The sequence below is a fragment of the Leptonychotes weddellii genome, chromosome 9, assembly GCF_054177405.1.
Source record: "Leptonychotes weddellii isolate Sample4059 chromosome 9, ASM5417740v2, whole genome shotgun sequence".
In the NCBI taxonomy this organism is placed as follows: domain Eukaryota; kingdom Metazoa; phylum Chordata; class Mammalia; order Carnivora; family Phocidae; genus Leptonychotes; species Leptonychotes weddellii.
Genome location: NC_138377.1, coordinates 10010269 through 10034713, shown reverse-complemented (window position 1 = coordinate 10034713; position 24445 = coordinate 10010269). Strand labels below are relative to the sequence as shown.

At 52.4% G+C, this 24445-nt stretch overlaps 1 protein-coding gene and 1 long non-coding RNA gene across 2 annotated transcripts in view; one reads left to right on the top strand and one right to left on the bottom strand.

Annotated features, from left to right (window-relative positions):
- Positions 1 to 16349: 16349 nt before the first annotated feature.
- Positions 16350 to 18318, bottom strand: LOC145723371 (uncharacterized). The gene is made up of 2 exons (XR_014148314.1): positions 17865 to 18318; positions 16350 to 17377 (listed from the first exon to the last, which is right to left on the bottom strand). It is a non-coding gene; the product is annotated as an uncharacterized LOC145723371 (long non-coding RNA).
- The window catches only part of RIN3 (Ras and Rab interactor 3), a 99267-nt gene continuing 93123 nt past the window's right edge, over positions 18302 to 24445 (top strand). The window contains exon 1 of the mRNA XM_081830040.1: positions 18302 to 18641. Within this exon, the coding sequence (XP_081686166.1) occupies positions 18598 to 18641 (44 nt within the window). The 5' untranslated portion in view covers positions 18302 to 18597. The remainder of the gene's footprint in view (positions 18642 to 24445) is intronic.

The following is a 24445-nucleotide window of genomic DNA, read 5'->3' as shown; positions in this document are numbered from 1 at the left end:
GGGGCTCTCGTGTCCAGGAAGAACCCCCTTAAAAACGATCAAAACCAAGAACTTCTGGGGCTCTTATATGTCACTTGAGTCCCCCTGCCCCCAAGACATTTCTGGCATGTTGGACTGAACGCCACCATCCTTGTTCATTCTAACAAAGCAGGAGCAATGAGTTGAAAAGTTGTAAATAATAAATATATTTATCTCACTATTTTTTCAATAACTGTGACCTCCCGCACTGTGAATGCTCTGTGATATGAGATTCTAGGTTTAATAAAACTGTCATTAAATTTGAATGAATTGATGCTGTTTGTTCCTAAACACTGGCATGAGTTTATTGTGAAGAAAACATCTAGAGTAAATATGAACTAAATCTTTATAAGAAATCTAGCAGTCAGTATTGTAATGCAATATATCAAAATCTGTACACCGTCAATAAAATCAATGAGCTCAAGTTGACTTTCCCGATACAGAGCTTCCATTCACGTTTTAATAGGCACATACGCATTTGTATTTTTTGGAAGGATTCCTTACACTGGAATCCCAGCCTTACTTAAAACCATTTCTATTTGCATATCGAGAAAAAATAAACTCCAAAAAGGATGAGGGATGGAGCTGTTTAATTATAATGTTTGGTAATGAATAAAAACAAGGCAGAAATGTTGTGACTTATCTTGACTAGCATGCGTGAGTCCAGAATGTCCCCAACCGTTTCCTACCTCATCAGCAAGGCCAGCTTCATGGGCGGGGGACCCACACAGTCACCAAGGGCCTCACACTTAGAAGGGCCCCGGGCTTGGTTGTCACCACTTTGGATTTCTTCATGATCGTTTTTGAAAAAGGGGTCCCATGTTCTCATTTTTGCACTGGGCCCTGCAAATTTTTTTTTGATTATTTATTTAGATTCAATTAGCCAACATACAGTACATCATTAGTTGCAGATGTAGTGTTCAGTGATTTATTATGTAGCTGGTCCTGCACATCTGGGAATAGGTTAGACCAGCAGCTCCTGTGTTATGAGAAATTGAGATTAGGAGACGAGATCCTGGTTAATTCCTTCCTTCTACAAGTTTCCTGAGACCCAGCTGCTTCGGGTGCCACCACAGACTTTAACGCGCTCATGAATCACCTGGGCGTCTTGTTAAAGAGCAGGTTCTGGTTCAGCAGGCAGGGGACGGAGCCGAAGATGCTACATTTCTAGCAAGTTCCCAGGTGATACCAATGCTACTGGCCTACTTTGGGGAGGGGGGGATAGACCAGTCCTACTCAGAGTGTGACCGGGGGGCATCCTTACGGGCTTACCGACTGCTCCCGATCTGCCATGAGCCGAGCACAGAAACAGAATATAAATATTTATGGCAATAGGATGGATAATGTTACGCCTCCGTCTGCTTTTTCATTGCATTTTTCTGTTTACTGTGCTTTAGAAATTAACACGACAAATTAAAATTTAAAAACGTGTTTTAAAAATCTTTCCCATAGGGCGCCTGGGTGGCTCAGTCGGTTAAGCGACTGCCTTCGGCTCAGGTCATGATCCTGGAGTCCCGGGATGGAGTCCCGCATCGTGCTCCCCGCTCGGCAGGGAGTCTGCTTCTCCCTCTGACCCTCCTCCCTCTCGTGCTCTCTCTCATTCTCTCTGTCTCAAATAAATAAAATCTTTAAAAAAAAAAAAAAATCTTTCCCACAGGTAGAAATTCTACTTTAAAAGAGAGACAGAAGCCCCTTTTGTTTTAACTCTTTTCCTGTTGAAAGTTGATCCAGGAGTGTCTTGGTAATTCCAGTCCAATAATGTCAGTAGGTCCTGCAGCCACGGGCCCTTGCTTCTGAGCATCTCAGCGTCCCTCAGCCCATCTGGCGCCGCATGACTGAGAAAGCCGGTGAAACACGGGCTGCTGTTGCCTCCATGTCACAGATGGGGACACGCGGTACAGAGAGCACGCTTGCTGGGCACGGGGACTCAGCTACTCCCCACGAGAGCTGCCTTCGAAGCCAAGTCCCCATTCACTGCCCGAAGCTGCCCATACCAGACCAGGTAGCAGGTGTTGGGCCGCATCTGTCCCTTCCTGGGGGCCCGCCTCCTAGTTGATTTCACAACTCAGGCTCTGTCAACTTGCTTTTGATGTTTTCTAGAAGTTGCTGCAGGCAATTCCAAGCTCACCGTGGGCCTGGTGCAAGTGGCCTCATGGTCCACCGATGTGGCCTTTGCTAGCTGGTGTCCACCAGGCAGTGCAGAGGGGAGGAGTAAATTCTGATCTCTCTCCGTCCCCCCAAAACACACTCTCTTCTGAGACTCTGCTTCCCCTCACTACCTCTGAGGTCTCACGCCCCACTCTCTGCCCTGGATGTGTCATCAGACCACGATACCCCTGGGCTGTCGTTCTCCTCAATCATTGTGCAGGTTTGAACGCTGTGGATTTTGTCCTTCCTAATAAACAAACTCACTCCTTTGGTTCTCCACATCTTTATTTCTGCATCTCTTCTCCTGACTTCTCCTCCACCTGCTCCTTAGATGAAGGTGTTTGCCTGCTTTCCATTCTGGAGCCTCTCTCTCTTCTGTCGAGTGGTTCTCGATCCTGGCTGTCCATTGGAGTCACCTTAGGAGCTTTAAAACACACAGCTGCCCAGGGCCCCACCCCAGAGGTGATCGAGCTGGCCCGGCCAGCCGGGTTTTAAAAGCCCCCAGGTGATTCTAATGTGCAACCAAGGTCAGGCACCATTGATCCAGCTCAGCCTTCCTGCGTCTGCAGCGAGGATAAGCACCTTCACAGCTGTCCCCCAGAGCTCCAGCCCCGGGATGCTCAGTCCCTCCAGAGCCCCTCACCTGCACTTCTAACCTCCTGTTGGACTCTTCAGCCTCCCAAGTGCCTCAAAGTCAGCAGGATCAAAAATAACCCAATTTTTTAAAGTGGGCAAGTGTTCACAGCCCCTTTATTAAAAATAGCCAAAAACCTGAAATGGCTCAAATGTCCATCAACAGGTGGATGGAATAAAGGAGAATAATGCATAAAGGAAGAAATGCTGAGATTCTCAATAGCAGGGAAAAAAGAACCTTAAGCAAATACTGAACTCCAGGAAATGATACGCAGGCTAAAGAGTTGGGGGGTGAAGGGTCCCGATGGCTACACCTTACTTCAAAGCACACGGAAAGCTTAAGATGGATGCATGGTGGCTGATGTGTGTTAAAGCAAGTTCGGTCAAGGGCTAATGGTAGGAGGTCAGTGGTGGGTATGTGCATGTTCACTGTACACTTTTTTGGGCTTTTCTGTATATTTGGAATTTTTCATAATAAAATGTTAGGAGAAAAAAGCCAAGGTCCTCCTGCCACCCCAATCGCTTTCCTGCTCTGCTCATCTCAGAGGTAGTACTAGCTCACAAACACCCCCAGTGCTGGACACAGTGATCAGGCTTCTCATTGCCTCCCTTGCAGTCCATCTTTTTTGCAACGTCTCACTCCCCTGCTCCAGCCATCATGGGCCCTGGTCACACCTTCCAGTTGGTCCCCGAGCCTCTGCTCTCCCTCTCTTCCCAACCCAGCCTCCATGCAGCAGCCAGAGGGATCTTCTAAAGCAGGAATCAGGTTTGTCCCTGTCCTGCTTGGAAACATTCAGTGACTCCCAGTTGCCTCAGTGGGCCCCTTCAGACCCTCCACGACCATCATCATCTCCCCCTTTATCTGCCTGTCCTCGTGCTGTTTCCTCTGCTCGAAAGAGTTCCCCCAGCCCTTGTCCTGCAGCGGGGGAATCTTCGCTTCTGCCTTCAAGGCCTTCCTAGACAATTGCACATTTGGAATTTTCTAGAATAGTCTCAATTTGAGATATACTCACCCACGGCCCCCACCAACCACAGAAGGGCACCAAGTTGGGGCTGTCTAACCTACATCTCTCAGATGGGCCCTTGAAGCGAGAAAGAGCACAGTTTGTCCCTCACTGATTGATTCAACAGATACGTGTTGAAGGGCTGCTCTGTGCCAAGCATCAAGCCAACTGCTGGTGGCAGAGATGGAAGGCCCACCTCCCACCCATGCAAGGAACCCCCAAGTTCTGGGAGGGAGTGAGCTCAGGGGGACGGAGCCCAGAGGAGGGCTACCCAATCATGCTGGCAGGCAGGGAAGACAGAACTCAAGTTGCAGCTCATGGACGAGGGGAGTCAGGAGTGGTGATGGCAAATAGACGCACAAGGCATGAGCCACGCATAAGGGAACACATTTAAATCACGCCAGATAGTTCTGATTTGAAAAGAGGCGATGAAGAAGGAAAAAATATGACTTGGAGATATTCAAACATGTCCAAGTAACTCAAGCTGGAAAACGCATGGGGCCCGTGGAAGACAGAACAATGCCCCCCACAAAGAAGTCCACTTCCCAGTGCCTGGAATCCGTGCGTCTGGCACCTTACGTGGCACAGGGGACTTTGCAGAGGTGATGAACGAGGGTCCTGAGATGGGAGACTCTCCTGGACTGTCCAGTGGCCCTGATGTATTCGCTAGGAGCCTCATCAGAGGGAGGCAGGAGGCTCAGAGGGAAGTAGGAATGTGGTGATAGAAGCAGAGATCAGGGGGCGCCTGGGTGGCTCAGTTGGTTAAGCGACTGCCTTCGGCTCAGGTCATGATCCTGGAGTCCCAGGATTGAGTCCCGCATCGGGCTCCCTGCTCAGCAGGGAGTCTGCTTCTCCCTCTGACCCTCCTCCCTCTCGTGCTCTCTCTCATTCTCTCTCTCTCTCAAATAAATGAATAAAGTCTTTAAAAAAAAAAGAAGAAGAAGAAGCAGAGGTCAGAGGGATGTGGGGCCACGAGCCAGGGAATTCTAGCAGCCTCCAGAAGCTGAAAAAGACAGGACACAGTTTCCCCTTGGACCTTCAGAAGGAAAATCGGGCTTGATTTTAGCCCATTGAGACCCATTTTGGATTTCTGACTTCCAGGACCGCGGGCTAATACACCTGAGGAGCTCGAAGCCACTAAGCTTGCAGTCATTTGTTCAGCAGCCACAGGAAACCCGTGCTGAGCCCGAGTGACATAAGGAGGGGGAGGTCAAGGGAGGCAGAGTCTGCCAGGGCCCCTGGGGGTCAGGCAGTGGGGAGCCACTGAAGGCTGCCCAACAGGACAGAGGCTGCTTTGCTTTCCAGTCTCTGAACGCTCTCTCTGCAGATGGAGAAGCTCTGGCCCGGGCTGTGGTGGCAAGGCTAGAACAGGAGCCATCGGCCAGGAGTCTGAAACCCAGAGAAGAAGTGAGGGACACTGGCGGAGGTGGCGGGGGCGTGGGGGGGTTGGCTAAGCGCAGGTGCTCGACGCTCACTGAGTGATCTGTGGGCTCATGTCACCCGCAGGCCCCCGGAGCTGATTATCAAGAGAAGGGAGAAAGTCGGAGAGCCGGTGGGAGTGAGGGACGTTGGCTAAGTGACTTAACCTCTCAGACAGCCACCCCCTCCTCTGCCACACCGGGGGGCGGGGACGGTAAAACCGATCACACAGGGCTACTGAGCCCACTGTGGGAGATGGCGGGTCCCACCCCGCACCCAGCCCTCCAATCTAGCCACCACCCAGGAAAGACAGCTGGGAGTGCAGGTGGGACAGACACCTTGCTCGGCTCGGGGAACCCGCCATCCAGAGCTGCTCCCCCACGGCTCTCTCTCCGGGAGGACACATGCTTGACCTCTTGAAGGTGGAGCATGGGCTTGGGAGTGCTGAGGATTTGGGGGACTTCAGTTAGGACTTCAAGAACCAAGCCTGTAGGGCAGGAATGACGGTTTCTCCCACAGTGGGGAGATGACCTGCTTGTCTTGAGACTCAGCCCTGGGACCCGGGAGCGGCAGGAAGAGAAGGACAGGGAGAGAGAGGTGGGGTGGGAGGGCATCAAGCTGCCTTCTTGGGGAATCTCTGCCCGGGGAGGGAGAGCACCTGAGATAAAATCTTTGGGGAGCCAAGAGGGTCAAGGGCTTTTGTGACAGCCCCTCTCTGGCCAAGCTTTGGTCAGGCTCCTCTGAATTCTCTTCTCTGTGAGGCCCTGACCTTTGGGGCTCCATGTTTGTCTCCATGTTGTCCAACTTTAGGAGGAATCCTGCCAAGTCAGTCTGGCCAGAACCTCACATCCTCCACACTGGTCACCGTCTGCCGGTGAGCGGGCTCCTTGACCCAAGCAACCCCAGGTGATGTTGACTACCCTGGCCTGCCTTCCGCAAGAGCCCTTTTAGGTCAGTCTAGCCAGAATCCCCCATCCTCCTGATGTGTCCTCTCAGTAATTTTCCACCCACAGACCCCACCCTGCCCCTTGGATATAAATCCCCATGTTTTCTTGCTGTTCTCGGACTCAAGCCCAATCTCTCTCTCCTACTGCAGTGATCCCCGCACCCGTGGCGATGACCCTCCTTGAATAAAGTCTGCCTTGTTCTTTAGCAAGTGTCATGAATAATTTTTTCTTTAAAGCTTGCCAAAAAAAAAAAAAAAAAGCTTGCCGCACTCCACCCTTGGGGCCCCTGGGAGGAGGAGGCCCTGTGCACCATGGTGCGAGGCAGCCGGGCCAGCCCTCAGGGTCCAGAGAGGCTGCTCCCCACGCACGGGACCCGGAGTGCCTTCCGCGGGGCTGCTGACCGCAAGCAGCCCTGCACGTGGCGCTGACCCGGGCATCTAGGCCAGGGACAGAGGCTGCAGGGTCCGAATGCCGCTGAGGCTCCCTGTGAGGCTGAGCCAGCCAGAGTGCCGGGACCAAGCTGGACCATCCAGCGTGGCGTGAAAGCCCCGTGTCCTGGGAAACCCATGAGGCTGTGGCAAACTATGGTATTGGTCACCTGTGCAGTCGTGGAGCCCATGCTTAGAGGGTCCCACACATAGAAGGTTCTTCCGCTTGCTTTCATGTCCTTCTGTTGCTGCCTTGAAATCGGCAATACTTTTTGAGCAAGGGATCACACATTTTCTTTTTTTTTTTTAAATTATTTATTTATTTATTTATTTGAGAGAGAGAATGAGATAGAGCATGAGAGGGGGGAGGGTCAGAGGGAGAAGCAGACTCCCTGCTGAGCAGGGAGCCCAATGCGGGACTCGATCCCGGGACTCCAGGATCATGACCTGAGCTGAAGGCAGTCGCTTAACCAACTGAGCCACCCAGGCGCCCGGGATCACACATTTTCATTTTGCAGAAATCACGTAGCCTGCCCTGCCCTGGCCCAAGATCCCTGTGGGGACCGCACCCTGCAGGCTCAGCATCTGAGGCTTCCGTGGACGAGACCCCCGGGGAGCGTGGATACTACTCCTTCCTTTCTGGTCCCCAACACTGTCTAAGGCAGCATTAATTACTGGCAGCTGAATTGAACCCAAAGTTCCCCAAACACACCTCTTGGCACCCCTGTCGGTCTGGGCCCAAGGTGGAACGCGCTGCAGAGCCCACAGAGCCCGGCATCTGTTCTGCTTTTATATAAAACCAATAAAGGAAAAAAAAAAAAATACACCAATGGAGGGAAACTGACATTTTTCACAAGCCTTCTAAACAGACACTGTCAGCCACCTTCCATATCATCCCCACAAGCAGAGGTGAGATACGTATGCCTCCACCCAGCTTTCAGAAGAGGAAGCTTGGGCCCAGAGAGGCTAAGAAACTTGTCCAAGGTCACACAGCAGGCAAGATGGAGCTGACCCAGGAATCACGCTGTGTGGTTTGAAGCACCCAGAGCGTCATCATGTCCCACCCCCACCCCCAGGCACCCTCACAGCAACTCTTCAAGGAAGTGAGTCCGTGTTTGGGAAGTGCCAGGAGACTCCAGCTAAGTGCCCACAACTCTGTGGACTCTCACCTGTGGACTCTCACCTGGGAAGTGCCCCCAGGCTGGGACGGGAAGACGAGGGTTGGGTCAGATTTCCTTTCAAACTGACCAGCCTGTTGCCACCCCATGATTTTAAATGAACCACCCTGGATTTTCTCACAAGGAAGAAGGCTTGAGGACACCACACTTGAGTTTCGGAGGAAGTGAGTACCCCTAAAGGGAGAAGTGAGATAGAAATAAATCACGGCCTTTCTGCCGAGTAGTTAAGGAACATCATTTTTGGCCAAGCGCACTATACAAAGAAGCGTAAGATATGGTCCTTGTCCGCGAGAGACAAAAGACAAACGAGGAGGATTAGTAATTATCAACAATTACAACACTCCTCGAAGATGGGCATTTAAGCTTGCTTTGGCAGTAACTCATTTTTCCCTCATCACTGTCTTGAGAGGTAAATAGGGTCCTCCCTCCAGGTCTTTACTCACACAGTCACCCACCCTGAGATGCCCTTCCTTTATTTCTACCTGTTGAAATCCTACTCCAGAAGAATGCCAAAGACCAGTGGCTTGAACAGGGTAGGATTTTATTCTCTCTCACGTAGAAGAAGACAAAGGTGCTCAGTCCAGACTGGTGTAGCACTCCACGGTGGCGGTAAACCCAGCCTCCTCTATGTTTGCCCTGTCTTCCTTAGCATATAGCCTCATAGTACAAAATGGCTGCCTACCTTCATCTTGCCTGCAACCTCATGAGAGATCCCGAGTCAGACCCAACCAGGTAAGCTGCTCCAGAGTTCCTGAGTCATGCAAACTATAAGATTATTAAAAACAAACAAAAAAAGTGCTTATTGTGTTTAAGGTTGTTAAATTTGGGGTAATTTTGTATACATTAATGGATAGGTAATATACTCCCTACACAGGTTTTGTCTCATTTATTCAACTGTCCTAAACCCCTAGTCTGGGCACACGTACATGAATCCCACATGGTTAAAGATTGCCTCCCGGAACACGAAGAGTTCCCAGGGGAGGGGGCAGAAATCATGTTATACGTGTCCTTGCCCTTGGAGCTCTCTCCTCTCCTTGACGCACAGGGTCGCAGTACCTGGCACACAGTAAGATCTCCGCTTCCCAGAGAACAGCCTCAGCCTCCTGGCTTGCCTTCTGGTAGATGAGCCAACTCAGATTTGATGAACTGCTAACGTTCTATCATCTGGCCTCTTGTCAAAAATGTGGATTTGTTTCCCAGAAGTCACTGTTTTAAAGCCTTTCCATTCCTGCATTTCAGGTGCTGCCAAGAGGGACATGATAACAAGGCAAGTGAGTCTCTCCGGAGCCAACTGCCTTCCCCCTGCCTGCAGCCATGTGCAGGCTGAGTCCTTCCAGACCCACCAAGAGCCACCTCCTCCTCGAGGCCTCCCTGGTCATCCATCCCTCGGCGGGAGGGAGCAAAGAAGATGATCTTGAAAAATGATTCCCTCGTGCAGAATCTTTAGGAACCGTATTGTTAGAGCAAGTTGAACGATACCTATAATCCATGGCCTTGTTCTCTTACATAATAAAACATGTAATGCTCTACTATAAATTCCACATAGCCAATTGATTCTCACAGAATGTTTTCACTAATTTCTGCCAAACTCTTGTATCTCTAACCAACCTATGGTTGCAACTGATCAACAATAGGAATGCTGTAAATTATCACATTTTTGCTTACACTAGTACGTACAACCAAAGCGAAACAATAAGGACATATGTCAGAACTTTACTCATTTATCAATGACATGAATAACTTCCCTGCAGAATCGAACAATGGCTTGAAAAACGGGAAGAATATTTACTTAATTTTTTATGCTTTTCACAACATAATAACTAAAGATATGACATGTTTTTTAAAAGTTTTTTTGAAGTATAACTGACATACAATAACGGTGCATATTTAAAGTGTATAATCCAGGGCCGCCTGGGTGGCTCAGTCGTTAAGCATCTGCCTTCAGCTCAGGTCATGATCCCAGGGTCCTGGGATCCTGCATTGGGCTCCCTGCTCAACAGGAAGCCCGCTTCTCCCTCTCCCACTCCCCCTGCTTGTATTCCCTCTCTCACTGTGTCTCTCTCTGTCAAATAAATAAATAAAATCTTAAAAAAAAATAAAGTGTATAATCTGATGTTTTTATATATGTAAATATCCATGAAACATCCACCACAATCAAAATAATGAATATATCAATCAACCCCAAATGTTTCTTCATACATGGTCTTGTTTTTCTGGTCATTTCTATACAGATGTTGTGGACCCTATTGGTTATCTACCCAACATCCATTCTCTCCTTCCTTCCCAATAGAACCTCAACTTTGATCAAGTTTCAACTCCTTCCCACCATGATGTGGGGGACGGTCACCTCCAAGACCAGGACCAAGTGTGGATCCTAATTCAGCCAATCAGTGCATGACATTCTCTAGGTGACTGGGGCCTAAGATGACCAATCACACTACATGGACTTCTGTTCTAGGCTTAGGAGAGAGGCTTTTCCCTTTTTCTGTAGGATAGACCTAGAGAGCATGATCCCGACTGCCACTGAAAGCTGTCTTGGAACCATAGGAGAACCAGCCTAAGGATGAAGTCAATGCCGAGGAGGTCAAAGCAGAGAAAGGGACCAAACCTGAGTGACTGATGGCAACGTTGAGTCCCTGACTGTTTTGCACATGGAGCTGCCTATAGTATGTAGCTTCTAAAATGGCCTCAAAGATCCCTGCCTTCTGGTCTTCACACCTTCGTTGAATCCCCTCCCCTCAAGTATAGGCAGGACCTGTACCTTTCTTTCTAATAGAATAGATCCAAAATGATGGGATGCCACTTCCATGATTAAGTTATATAAGGCTGTGATTTCCATCTTGCCAGCATATTTGCTGTATTGTCTTCTCGGCTTCACACGTTTGATAAATCAAAGATCATGTTCACTGTCACAGGACACTGAAGACGGCTTCCAGCCAACAGCCGGCAAGGAACTGAGGCCCCTCAAGGAACTGAACCTGGCCAACAGCCATCTGAGTTTGGAAGCAGATCTTGCCCTAGTCGAGCCTTCAGATGAGACCCCAGCCCAGGCCAACAACTCGAGTGCAGCCTTGTGAGACCCTGAGGCAGAGCCAACCATCAAAATTGTATGGAGACTCCCAACCCATAGAGTCTGTGAGATGATAAGTGTGTGGTGTTTTAAGCTGCTACACTTAGGGGTCATGTGTTACACAGCAAGATACCTGATGCGCATCCCTATCTCTACGCTTCAAGTCGTATGAGACAATCCATTTCCTTTGTACTCGATCCACTTAGATTCAGAGTTTTCTGTCACTTAAACCCAAGAGCATCTCCCTGTGGCTTGCCTCATCCCACAGAGTGAAAAGTCCTCCAGCACGGGACTTCCACGACCTCCCAGTACCTCACTGGTATCATCACTGTGTAGACCGTATGAATTAAGGGCATTCTAGGCCCCGGTTTTTAGCTCATCTTCCAACAGCACGAAGCAGGGATAGATAATCCTCACAATGGCACAGAACCCAGAAATGGAGAAGCTTTTCTCCCTGGTAGCAAGTGGTTTTCATTTAGCCGATTAGGGCTTGTTAAGTGCCTACTGTTTGCAGGGGCCTCCACTGGATATTGGTGGGGCGGGGTGTAGAACAAAATTTTTTTTTTTAAAGATTTTATTTATTTATTTGAGAGAGACAATGAGATAGAGAGAGCATGAGAGGGGGGAGGGTCAGAGGGAGAAGCAGACTCCCTGCTGAGCAGGGAGCCCGATGCGGGACTCGATTCCGGGACTCCAGGATCATGACCTGAGCTGAAGGCAGTCGCTTAACCAACTGAGCCACCCAGGTGCCTGTAGAACAAAATTTTAAAAGAAGGTGTCCTCTCAACTCCCAAGGAGTCTGTGCTCACACTAGGGATAATTGAAGCATGAGAACATCAGAGTGTCTAGAAATATGTAAGAGCTGGTGAAGAGGGCACTTCAGCTGGGAGCAGACAGGCCTTGGGGGCAGATCTTGGAGTCAGATGAACAAAGGCAGCTGGTTGTCTGGGCGGGAGAAGGGTTCCCTGAGGAAGAGCTTAGAAGCCTCTAGTTTCTGCCTCAGGGATGAATGGGGCTGGCTGAGTGGGAGTGGGATACTGGACAAGAAGCTACCTCAGTCATCCATGCTGAGGGCTGCTTTAAAAACTTTGGCGGGGGAGGGGTGCCTGGGTGGCTCAGTTGTTGGGCGTCTGCCTTTGCACAGGTCGTGATCCCAAGGTCCTGGCATCGAGCCCCGCACGGGCTCCCTGCTCTGCCAGAAGCCTGCTTCTCCTCTCCCACTCCCCCTGCTTGTGTTCCCTCTCTCGTTGTCTCTCTCTCTCTGTCAAATAAATAAGTAAAATATTTTTTAAAAATAAAATAAAAGCTTTTTGGGGTGTCTCATGAGCACCCTCTCTCTGAAGAGACCAGTGACAAAGATAGCCAGCATGGTGTCAGGTGAGACACCCAGAACATGTCTGTCAGGGCCCATCCTTTCGAGAACGTGGGGAATCGCTGAGCGCCCCTGGGTTTCCCGAAGCACATCTCCACTCTCCACCTGTGGCAGCTGCATCTTCCTGGCACATGGCGTCTCAGAGGAGACAGACAGAAGATCCCAAACCAGCCCCATAAGGTGATGGGGCCCCCAGAAGTGTTTCTTTAGCCAGTACGAGGCTCTAGAAGTCTGAAACGGTCCTAGAGAATTCCCCGATTTCCAGTATTTATTTATTTTTTAACTGTAAGATCTTGTGTGCCCGGGCCCTCGTTCCTGCTGAGCAGTCATGGTGAGAACTGAGAAGAGGCTCCTTCTCTCTCCAGAGCCTGGTTCCCCGGTCACCCCAGCCCCGGCCCAGCCAGTGCAGTTTTTTCCTGGCTGACCCCTGAGGATACAGATTGATTTTGCAAGAATAAAGTGTTTTCTCCCCCCCGCCCCTTCTTTTAAAAGATTTCTCCAAAGTAACGGGGAATGAGATGAGGGGGTTTGTTAGGGGTCAGAGGATGGAAAAGTCCACAGAAAGAGCTGTTTTCTGTATTTATTTTTGCAAAACAAAATATCCCAAATAGCCACTATTTCATTCTATGTCACCAATTTTACCAACCCAGAGTTCAGGCAGGGCCTGCCTAGTGATCCTCCCGTTCCATAGGACATTGACCGAGGTCACTGAATGGTGTTCAGCTGGCAGATGGGCTGGTCTGGAGAATCCAAAACGGCTTTGCTCTCATGTCCGGTGTCTTGGCTGATTTGCCAGGGTTCACAGCCAGAGGCTGAGTAGAATTTGAACCAGTTTGTCTGATTCCCTGGCTTTGCCCTCCTGCCCCTGTTCCTGTCCCCAGCCCTTCTCCACGCTCCAGCAGGCTGATCCATAGGGACCCCACACCCACAGGGACTGGCCAATGGACTCCCAAGCCCTCAGGCTTTGGCAGTTGAGGCCCCCACCCCCCACCCCGCTGTAGGAGATTGGAGTGGGGGGGAAAGATTCAGAGCATTTATTTTCCTGGCTGTCTCCCTCAAGGTCGCTGTGAGCTGGCTGCATCCCTGGACTGAAGGTCCCTGCTCCTCTCCCCTGGCAGTCTTTCTACAGGACAGGACTCTCTGCTTCTGGGTCTAGTAACCACCCCTTCTCCCCATCTTTGGGCTGAGGAAGGTGATGGCACCCTCCCTTGTACTTCCTCACCTACAAATTCATTAAACCCTCCTCAAATGATCCTAATCAGATGTGCCATTTTGTTTCTGGTGAGATTTGACTGATACAGTAAAGACCTTGGTCATGGTACAAATAATAACTAATACTTACTGAGCATTTACCATATGCGAGGCTCTGTTCTAAGCCCCTTACCTACATGAGCTCATACAACACTCACAGCAACCCTATGAGGCACTACTTTTTTTTTTTTAAAGATTTTATTTATTTATTTGAGAGAGAGAGCACAAGCAGAGGGGAGGAGCAGAGGTAAAGGGAGAAGCAGGCTCCCCACTGGGCAGGGAGCCCAACGCAGGGCTTGATCCCAGGACCCCAGGATCATGACCTGAGCTGAAGGCAGACGCTTCACCGACTGAGCCACGCAGGCGCCCCTGAGGTAGGCACTATTATTCTCTCATCTCATAGAAGAAGAAACTGAAGCACAGAGAGGCAAAGTAGTTTGCCTAAGGTCACACAGCCTCTAAGTGACAGAGCTAAGATTTGAACCCTGGCAGCCTGACTCAAGCCCCTGCTCTCATCAACTACTCTAGATAGAAGGAGAATTTCTGTGGAAATAACACACTTTATTTCCTCAAAGTCTCTTATCCAACTCAGAGCAGTTTTGGGGAAGTTTTGAAAAGCAAGACTGTGCCGTGAGACTTTTTTCTTCACTAATAGTTCCCAGAAACTCTCGCAAGCCTTGAAGTTGACCTCTTGTTGGTGACCTTTCCCTGAAAATTCCCACGGTGCTCCTTGGGACTGAGTCTATTTGCCCTCACCCATGTGGAGGGAGGAGGAGGCTGAGGAGCTGTTGGAGGTGAGAGCCACCCCACGAGGACCCCAGAGATGCAAATCAGCCTCATATGTTTTGGGGCAATAAGTTGAAGGATTTACCTGTTCATTCCTATAGCCCTGCCACAACTGAACATCTTCCAGGCCGTGAGGAGTGAAGATGGAGGAGGGGCTGTAGTCATGGAGAGCCTGGAATCTTGGCGTGACGACTAACAGAAGCCTGACTCCAATTATGTTTTTCAAAAAGGAAGGGAAAATAAAAAGGACTGTATTTGTTCATGTAACGGAGATGTTTAAAGGTGCAGCTGGCTTTAAACACATCAGAATCTGGACCTCAAAGGATGTCACTAGGGCATGGTCTCCCCTCACAGTGCTTGTCTCCAACCTGGCTTTCTTCCTGAGTACCACTTTGCCACATGGTGGCCCAGATGGCTATGGTGCTACCCCAAGTTTATACTGTCCTAGCTCAGCCAGTTTCGGTGAGGGGGAGACTGCCTGCTTCCCCTGACCGTGCCAACAAAAAGTCCCAGGGAGGAATTTTATTGGCCCAACTTGGGTCATGTGTTCATCCATGAACCAATCACTGTGCCTGGTGAGAGTAGGACTCTGATTGGCTAGACTGGAATATGTATTATTGGCCCAACGTGGGTCATGTGTTCATCCATGAACCAATCACTGTGCCTGGTGAGAGTAGGGCTCTGATTGGCTAGACTAGAATATGTGTTCCCTCTCAAATGGGGGTGGAAAGTTGTCAGCTCCACCTGAACCCAACGTTGAGGAGTAGCTTCTTAAAGGGAAACCAGGTACTGGGGTACTAATGAACAAACAGAGGCTAGGGGAGGGGGGAGGAGCCTACGGGCCCAAACAGCAGCAGATATGCACTCCCCAGCAGGAGTCCTGAGATCCGTGTCCACGGAGAGGAGTAGGGGGCTGGTGTAAGGACTTGGGTGAGTCAAAGGGAGACCCAGGAAGGGCAAATTTGGCAGAGGCCGCAACTAATGGAAGCTGCTCAGATTTCTGGAATCTTGGCAACTTCCTTTTCAGTCAGTTACTAGCCACAGGCGCAGGGTGGGACCTCATCTGGTGTCTACCTGAAGAATTCTGTCTTCACAGAGCAGGTGAGCAACAGGCCTTGTGGGGCCTCTGTGGGGATGTGGTGAGAACCTTGGGGCTGGTCCCATGGAACCCAGGCTTTGAGGGGCTCGTCCTGTTTCTCAGCAGTGGCCCAGGAAGCTGAGGGAAGCCTTTATTTTGGCGGGGGGGTGGAAGGGGGGATATGGAAGAGCAGGGTGACTCGCAGTCCAGATCAGCATGGTAGGGTCTGAAGGATTGTTCTAGGTGTGATATTTGCATAGCCCTCTCCCCTGGGGCCCAGGGAGGCCTGGGAGTAGCCCCCAGGCTTGTTTTAGCAACAACAAATGACTAAAAATGGTGCCTGCAGTGGGTGCCCATTTGCACTCATCACTTTTACAGATGACCAAGCTGAGGCACTAGGAAGTGGTTTGCCTGGAGCTACCCAGCTGGAAGGTCCTAGGGTTGGACTTGAACACAGGTCTGCCCTCAAAGCTCAGGTTTTCAAACAGGAGCTACAGTCCTATCCAGGGAGAGGTGGAAAAGATTCTCATCCGGGAAGGAGACAGTGGAGCCTCGGGAGGAGAGGAAAGCTCAGCGGGAGCATGGTTCTGCTCTAATGAGGGAGGCCTGCAGGGATCTGGGCAGAGGAGGAAGTGATATGGCTAGAATAGTCAGCATAGCCTCCCGGAGGCTGTAAAATAACAGTTTAATTGAGATAGAAGTCACATACCATACAATTCACCCACTTCAAGTGTATAATTCACTGGTTTTTAGTTTGACCACAAAATTGTGCAACCATCACCATAGTCGATATTAGCACATTTTCTTCACGGGCCCCCTCCCGAAAGCCCCGTGTAGACACTAGCAGTCATTCCCCCTTCCAAACCTCTGGCAACCACCAGTTGACTTTCTTTCTCTATGGATTTGCCGATTCTGGACATTTTATATAAATGGAATCCCACAGTATGTGGTCCTGTGAAGGATAGCAGGGTTCTTGTCTCTCGGAGTCAAAGAATGAATCTCAGGGACACAAAAGGGTGAAGTGAAGTGAAAGTTTATTAGGTGAAGGTGAGAACAGAAAGGACAGAAAAAAGCTCTCTAGAGTGAGAGGGGTCCCCAATGGGTTGCCCCTGGGGGCTTTTCTTGGCAGTCTTCTGATGAGAACTGACCAGGAAGCTTGTGGCCTTGAGATTCTGGTGCCATCTTGGGTTGAGCAAAGATTATTGATGACATCCTTAATGGCTCACTGCTCGGAGGTCTGGTCATTTTCTGTGATTACAATGTAGCTGCCCCAAAAATATACTCCCTAACATGCAGGGCCAGGTGGTCTGGTTTGTTCCCTTTATCTCTGGTTTTGTCTGCCTCAGCATTTCCCCACATTTGGGGTTTCTGTGAGCCTGGTCCCATAGCCCCCTGCAGTGAGCCCAGTCAGAGGAGTCAGGAGCCTCCTCTCTCTCTCCCTGCCTACACCTTAACCCTTTCCTTACTCAGTACTCTGGAACTGGCTTCTTCTGGGGAGGATCTTTGCCAGGTTCATCCACGTATCAGTACTGAATTCCTTTTTATGGCCTACTAATATGCCATGGCACGGATAGACCATGTTTTGTTTTACCCACTCATCAGCTGATGGGCGGTTAGACTGTTTCCGCTTTTTCATTGACATGAACAATACTGCCATGAACATTCACGCACGAGCTTCCGTGAGAACACATGTGTTTGTTTCCGTGGAACTGCTGTATCATATGGTAACTCTAGGTTTCACCTTTTGAGGAACTGCCAGACGGATTTCCAAAGTGGCTGCACCATCTTAAGTTCCCACCAGGAGGCTGCGCTTAGTTTCCTGCATAGAGCTTCTTTCCTCTCTAATTTCTGCCAGGCTGATTTGGTGGAAATGTCAGGAAAGGTGGGGAGGGAGGCATGAGGGGAGCAGCAGGGCAGAGGCATGGAGGGCAAAGAGTCTTCTTGATGCTTGTACCCAGAGCCCTGGGCCTCAGTCCTGTCTGCACGCAGCTTGCGGTGTGGCCTTGGGCGAGTCTCGTCCTCTCTTTACGGTTCAGTTTCCTTATCTGTAGAATGAAGGCGTTAGACCAGTGGGTCTCAACTGGGGACATCTGGCAAAGGCTGGAGACATTTTTGGTTGTTACAGTGGGCAGGTGATGCTCCAGATATCTAGTGCGTGGAGGTCAGGGATGCTGCGAAACATCTTACTATGCACAGGGCGGCCCCCATAACAAAGAATTACCTGGGCCCAGATGTTGATAGTGCGCGGGGGTCTGCGGGATCCTGGGGAGAAGCCCTGCCTGCATTAGACAGAGGTGGCCCTGTAAGGTCCACCAGTCCTGTGCAGTCACTGTGAAATGCTCTGAGGGCAGTTAGGGTTCAGGAGGCATTTGTGAGTGCCCAGGCACTTAGAAGAGAGGCCTCCTGTCGCACAGGACTTGCTGTGGCTGTCGTATCTGTGTGAGCTCACTGGCTTTCCCACTCTGATCCCAGGTAGGTGTGGTACCCAGGACAGGCGAATTGCATGCCTGGCTTGATAGATGAACAGACTACCTTGTGAAGTAGTGAGTTCATCGTTAGTGGAGGCATCCAACAGGAAGCTCCGTGGTCACCTGTCAGGGAGGTGGAGGAGGCGACCCGCCTCTGGTCCGGGGCTGCCCCGGAGCGAGTGTCAGGCTCCTGCAGGCGGGAGGCAAGGCTGTGGCTCCCTGCGGGGCGACAGAGTGCTCCGCGCCCAGAGCCCTTGGCTTCCCCACCTGCCGCTCGGCGGCTGAGCAGGCTGCAGCCGGGAGCGCCTTCCTTCCCACGCGACGCTTCGCCCTGTCGAGACTTCTCCCGAAGTTTCCCTCCCGGCGCTCCGGGAGCCGCCCGGGCCGCAGCCCCAGCGCGAGGAGGCGGCTTCACGCCGCTGGACGCCCGCCGCCAGGCCCGGCCCCGGGGGGGCGCGGCCGCCGGGCTTCCGTGTGCCCCAGGGGGGTCCGGGCCGGTCGCCGCCGCCGCCAGGCTTCTGACAAAACCCCCTTGACCACCAAGGCCAGCCTCTTCCTGAAAGCCCCGCTCGCTCCGATACAGGAAGTGGAAGCGAGCAAGCGCCCCAGAGCGCGGCGGCGGCGGCGGCGGCGGCGGCGGCGGCGGCGGCTTCCCACTCGGCGCGGGGCTGGCGGCGGCGCCCGGCCGGGCCCTTCCCGAGGGCCAGCGCCAGGGCCATGCGGGCGCCCGGGCCACGGCGGCCCGCGCCGCCTGGCGCCTGAGCCCCTGCGTCCACCGTCCCGGAGCTGCCGGCGGCATGATCCGACGGGCCGGGGCGCCCGCGCGCGGGGACCCCGCGGGGTAAGTCCGGGGCGGGCGCCCCTCCGCTTCCTCGCCCCCGGGAGTGCTCGGAGCTCCGGGAGCGGCCCCCCGGCCAACCCGGCCTCGGGGCGTCGGGTGAGACCGAGCGCCTCCCCAAGGCCGGACTCCCGTTCTGCGCGGACCGGGGCCGCGCTGGTGGCTGCAGGACCCGGGGACTTGGCTAAACTTTGAAGCCCAGACGTCACTGCTCCCTGGAAAAGACAGCCGGCACGCTCGGCGGCTAGGCGGCCGGGCCGGCGGGTGCTGGAAGGGCGTCTCTACCTGTCAGAGCCGGGGCGGAGGGACTGCGTGGACGTGGCCCCTTTCCCGGTCTCCTGTCCCGCCTGAACTGCAGAAGCGATCGCTTGGGGTCCGGATCCCGTCGGCCTCCCTCACCCGCCGCTCCGCCTGCGCCCCCGTGCGCGTCCTGGGACGCTGAAGCCCAGCCGGGCGTGGGGTGGGGGGCCGGGGTCCCCGTAACTTTGGGCGCTCGCCGCCAGGCAGCTGACCGGTCCGCCTAGACCGCGGACCCACCGGGATCCCCTCCCCTGTCCCTCAGGCGGGTCCGGGGACGGTGATCTTTGGACCGGCCTTTGTCGAGCCTGGTGCTTAGTGAGGGTCCAGCGCGCACGGGCTGCGCGGGGCTCTGCGGGATCCCGGGGAGAGGGCGCACAGCTTGGCGTGCGTGAAGCTGAACTTCTTTTTGGGAAGTTTGGGAACTGGCTTTCAGGAGGGGTCTCTGGTGCCTCGTTTTAGGTCCCCCTCCTCCACCTAAGAACCCGAAGCTGCTTCTGGACGTTGCTAAGGGCTGCGGTCTGGGGAGAAGGTTCCCTCGCCCTGCCCTGCCCAGCCCGGCGGGCGTCCCGGGGAAACTTTAGGGGGTACAAGAGGCTCCAATTCCGGAGGCAGATTCTTGGGAAAGCCTCTTAGAACCTTCTGGGTGCCGAGGTTTATGGGCGCCCCCACCCCCACCCCCAGGGCTGCCATTCCTGGCTTTTTGGTCTAAAAATCCCGGGCCTACTTCTGCCATGGACACCCAGCTGCTGCCTGGCCTAGCTTCATGACCTCAGCTCCCAGGGCCTCAGTTCTCTACTCTGTAAAGCAAGAGGAATGGGCTGATCTTGTGCAGTCCTGGATTGGGGGACAGCTGGAGGTGACCGGTTCGCACTCTGGTGGGAGGGGTGGCATGGAGGGCCCTTAAACTCTGCTGCATCTGAATGCCTCCCTCCTCCCTCTTCTCCCATCGCTGCCCCTCCCCGGAAATTCTGCCTGGATGCTTTCCCTTGGAAGTGACCTCTGCAAAGACAAATGTCATCCGGTGGGAAGAATTGGAAATTATGTTGGGGAAGGGGCCCCTTAGGGGCAAGTGTCTACCACATCCAGTACTGCAGGGAGGAGCTAGGAGGAGTTTCCCAGGGAGGAAGGGGAGGTGGGGGGCCAGGGTTCTGACCTCTCCAGCTTCCCTTTCCCCACCCCCCACCCCCCAGGAATGACCTTGCCTCGCCCACTTCCTCTTGCCTTTCTTTGTTCACTACTGGGTCAGTTACTTAAGCTCTCGGTGCCTCAGTTTACTCATCTATAAAATGAAGATGAGTAATAGTAACTGCCCTCACACAGTCGTTTTAAGGATTAAATGAGATAATGCATAAAGAGTTTTGCACATTGGAGCGCCTGGGTGGCTCATTTGGTTGAGCATCTGCTTCTTGATTTTGGCCCAGGTCCTGATCTCAGGGTCCCAGGATGGAGCCCTGGGTCAGCCCTGCCTGGGGCTCCCCGCTGAGTGGGAAGTCTGCTTGAGATTCTTTCCCTTTGCTCCTCCCCCTGCTTGTGCATTCTCTTGCTCTCTCTCTAAAAATAAATAAATCTTAAAAAAAAAAAAAAGTTTTGCACATTTGCCTATAAACTCTTAATAGTTGTTTTTGATCATAGTAGTTATCTCTGTTTACTAGCTATTTAGCCTTGGACAAGAGACCTGGCCTTTGCCTCATTTATGAATTGGGGATAATAATAACACCCGCTTCATAGGATTGCTATGAGGTTTGAATGAGTTACTATTTAAGCAGCTGCCTACGGGCAGCTAAGGGTTAACACACCAGCTCAGGCCTGCTTAGAACAGTGAGGGCACATTCTAAGGAATATTGGTTTGTTGCTAAAAACACTTTATTTAAGAGGACCTTTTGTGTTGGAAGGGTTCCTAAATAGTATCTCACTGCACCTTGGGCCTGGTACCGGAATCCCTTTGACAACATTCCTGGAAGGTACTTGCATACCTCCCGGGACGGGGAACTTGCCACCACTGTGGCAGTCCTTCTAACAGGCACATACCTAAGAAAGGAATTCCTGAACTTGAGTCGCGGTCTGCCTCCCACTAACTGCTACCATATGAGACCCTGTTCTCCCCTCGGGAGCCCCGTCCTTCTTGACTCTCCAGTCCTATGAGGCAGTTCTCAGGTGCACCCCCACACATCCCCTGTTCCCTGGGCTGCACCTCCACCTGTGTTCCAGCCCAAAGATGACGAGGAGTAGTCATTTACGACTCCTCACCCCCAGGCCACCCCCAGACCCTGCTGAGCACTCAGGGCTGAGATCTGAGTCCTAGGCTGAGGATTCTTCTTTCCGCTTGGCTTCCAAAGGCCCCCTCCTTCTCACTGGCCGGAGATGACGTTCAGACAGCCAGGGGAATGCCTGCTACCCTCATCCCCCTGGGAGCTAGGATGGTGTCACTTGGGTGTCAGCCCCCTGGAAGAGGAGTGTGAGGATCTTGGCAGCTAAGCTCTATCTACTTCTTGTTGAAAATGTCAGCCGGGGAGGAAGAAGAGGCAGACAGGCTGCCCAGTATCCTCAGTGCATATACTTTTTCCCCTTCTGTTCGACAAATAGTGTCTGCATTGGGAGGAGGGGGGCAGCATTAAAGCAAGCCCCTGCCTGCTTGCAGCTGATGTTCTCAGAAGAAACAGAAAATCAGGGTAAGGGGTGTGGGGACCCCAGAGGGGCTGTTCTGGAGCAGGTGGTCCGGGAAGGCTACTCCAAGGAGGTGGCATTTGGGAGAGGCCCGGGGGAAGTGGGAGAGTAAGGCAAGTCCCTGGGGGATGCTGCTGGCATGTCGGGAACCTCGAGGCCCGGGAACCTGGAGTGTGGATATGAGGACAGAAGGTGGTCTGGTGGGGTAATGGCTTTGCAGAGTGCTGGGGGCCACAGGTGGGGTTTGCACAGATGGGCCTTATTGCAGACAGACTGTAGGGGGAACAGAGTCAGGGAAACTGCAGGGAAGGAAGCTCTTCTGTAGGCAGGAGGGCTGTGCGCTGGGCGGCTGGGCAGTGAGGGAAGAAGCCGGAGCCGCAGGATCTGCTGATGAATTGGAGGTGAGGTGCGAGCGGGAGAGGCGTTGAGGATATCTCTGGTGAAGCTGTGACCTGCCGAGAGGCCAGGTGTCAAATTGTGCAGGGGTCACTGAGGACGTGGACACTCAGAGCCCACACTTTTATATGTCCGGTAAATTGAGAGTCTGCTTAAGATTTTATTTGAAAAAGGATTCCACTCTTGGATCTAATCCAGTCCCCTAATTTGACAAGGGAAAAGAGTCCCAGAAAGAGGAAGTGACTTAGCCAAGATCTTAGGAGCTGGAGGTGGGGCTGGGCCTAGAAATCGGGTCTCCTGAGCCTTGAGCCTGCAAGGGGCTGCCTGGGCCAAGCCCCGGAGAGCCCTGGATTTCTGCCTCATGACTGACATAATGCAGGGGTCCTGCTGAACCCCTTGAGAGTCCCTCAGGCACTCCAGGCTCTAAGACTGGAGGTTCTTCTAGGCTGGGGCCCACCCAGAGCAGTGATGGATTCGGGGTTCCAGGTCCCAGCTTCAGCTCTGCTCACTGACCTGGGCTTCCTTGTTTCCTTGCTTTCAGGGGCTAAGCTCCCAGGTGGTCCTTGCTGGCGCTCAGCTGGGAAACCCACCCCCTTCTAGACACTAAAAGAGGCTCAAGCCTGCCCTTCTGGGCCCTGAGAAGCCCCAGTGCCCCAGCTAGGAAGCATGTAGGGGGTGGGGGCTCAGAGTCTGCTTGGGACAGGGGGGTGCCCGCGCATTTGTCCCCGAGACCCCCCTTCTCATCTCCCCTACCACGTGACAGGACCCATCCTGGGCCTGGGTCCCTGTGTAGTGATCTTTACTGAGGTTGAAAACATTGGAAGCTTCAAATCCTTCATTAAAATGAAGACACCTGCATTTTAATCCAGGAGATAAGAAATAAAAGATGGAGACCCACCCAAAACTAGGTATGATATTTGAAGGGGAGACCCACCCCGGGCCCCTCACTGCAGTCTCAGGCCTCCCTGGAGCTCCATTTTATAGACAGGCATCTGAGCTGGCCTGCAGTGACTCCCAGCCAAGGAGCCAGAGCGGAGAGAAGGGAGGGATGTTGATAGACGGCCACAAACTCTGTCCTTCCCATCCCATCACAGATTCCATCTGTCCCTTGAGTGAGGGTCGTCCCCAGTTCGTGCCATCCAGGCAATGACAAATGAGCAGACCTGTGTAGGCAGCATTGAAGAGGGAGGCCAGGTTTGAAGAGGAGAAGCGTCTGAGCAAAGCTTAGAGGTGGGAAAGTTTAGGGGGGGCTCTCAGTGGGGAGGCTCTACCCCTCGGTTATCAGAACAGGGGAGGTAAGTCTTGGCTGGGAGACAAGGGAAACGGCCTGGCATAGGAAGGGGGCCCATCCCCAGGGCCTGGGTTACTCTAGGGGTTTGAAGCACCTGTATGCCCAGAAAGAGCCCTAACCTGGGGGAAGCGACTCAGAATAGTCCCAGACTTGCCCCCAGCTGTCTGCCCCCATTCAGGAGTCACCTTCAGAAGGGAGTGAGGGCCCAGGAGTCATCTTGTCCTTGGCAAGTTGGCTTAGAGACAGTGAGTGCTCTGGTGGCCAGCTCTAGAACTTTTGGCTCTAGAACTATTACCCAGTGACTTTTCTAAACTGTGTATCTCCCCTTGATCTCATCCTACCGCCCAATGGTTCTTGCTGCTAGAGACTGAAGACAGCCACCCAGCCACTGCTGAGGTCCCTAGGCTGGGTGGGGAAAACAACATGACACCCATAATGCCTAATCACCATTAGATGCCAAGGACTCCCTGTCCTCCATACCCCATTCCAGTCCTGCATGAAGCCAATGCACAGCTTATACTTTTTCTGTCCTCCCTGACATGGACAGCTACCATAGCCTCCTGCCTTTGCCCACAGAGTTTCGTCCTGCTGGGATGTTGCCACTTCCTCCATGAAGCCTTCCAGCCACACAGCTCTTGGACATGTCTCCTTTTTGAATACTCAAAACACTTTTTGCATGAACTACCTATCTACCTAGCAAGACACCAAAACCCCTTTGATGTCACATCTTCTTGTTTCGATTACAGACTTCCAAATAAAAGGGATTAGATCTTTTACTTCCAGATCTTTCTGTCCTGCACAGAGCTGGCACTCCATAAATGCTCGGGGACACTGATACACTGAACAGGATTCTAAAACTTGCCTTGCAGCCTTCTCTTTTGTGTCCTGAAGCACCTGACCTTCTGGAACTATTTGTTAAGGCAGTGCAGAGCTCAGGGTGGGGCCCAGGACTGGGAGGTCAGGAGCCCAACTCCCCTTCTGCAGCAGGTGGTGACCCCCTGAGGCCACCAGTTTGGAACAAGATTGTAGGGACCCTGTGTAGCCCCCAATCTCTTCACCTTATCCTCCTCAGCTGGGCTCCCCTAATTCTAGCTGCATTCCCTTGCTTCCAGAGGAGAGAGGGCGGGAGAAGCTGAAGCCAGCTCTGGATCACCAA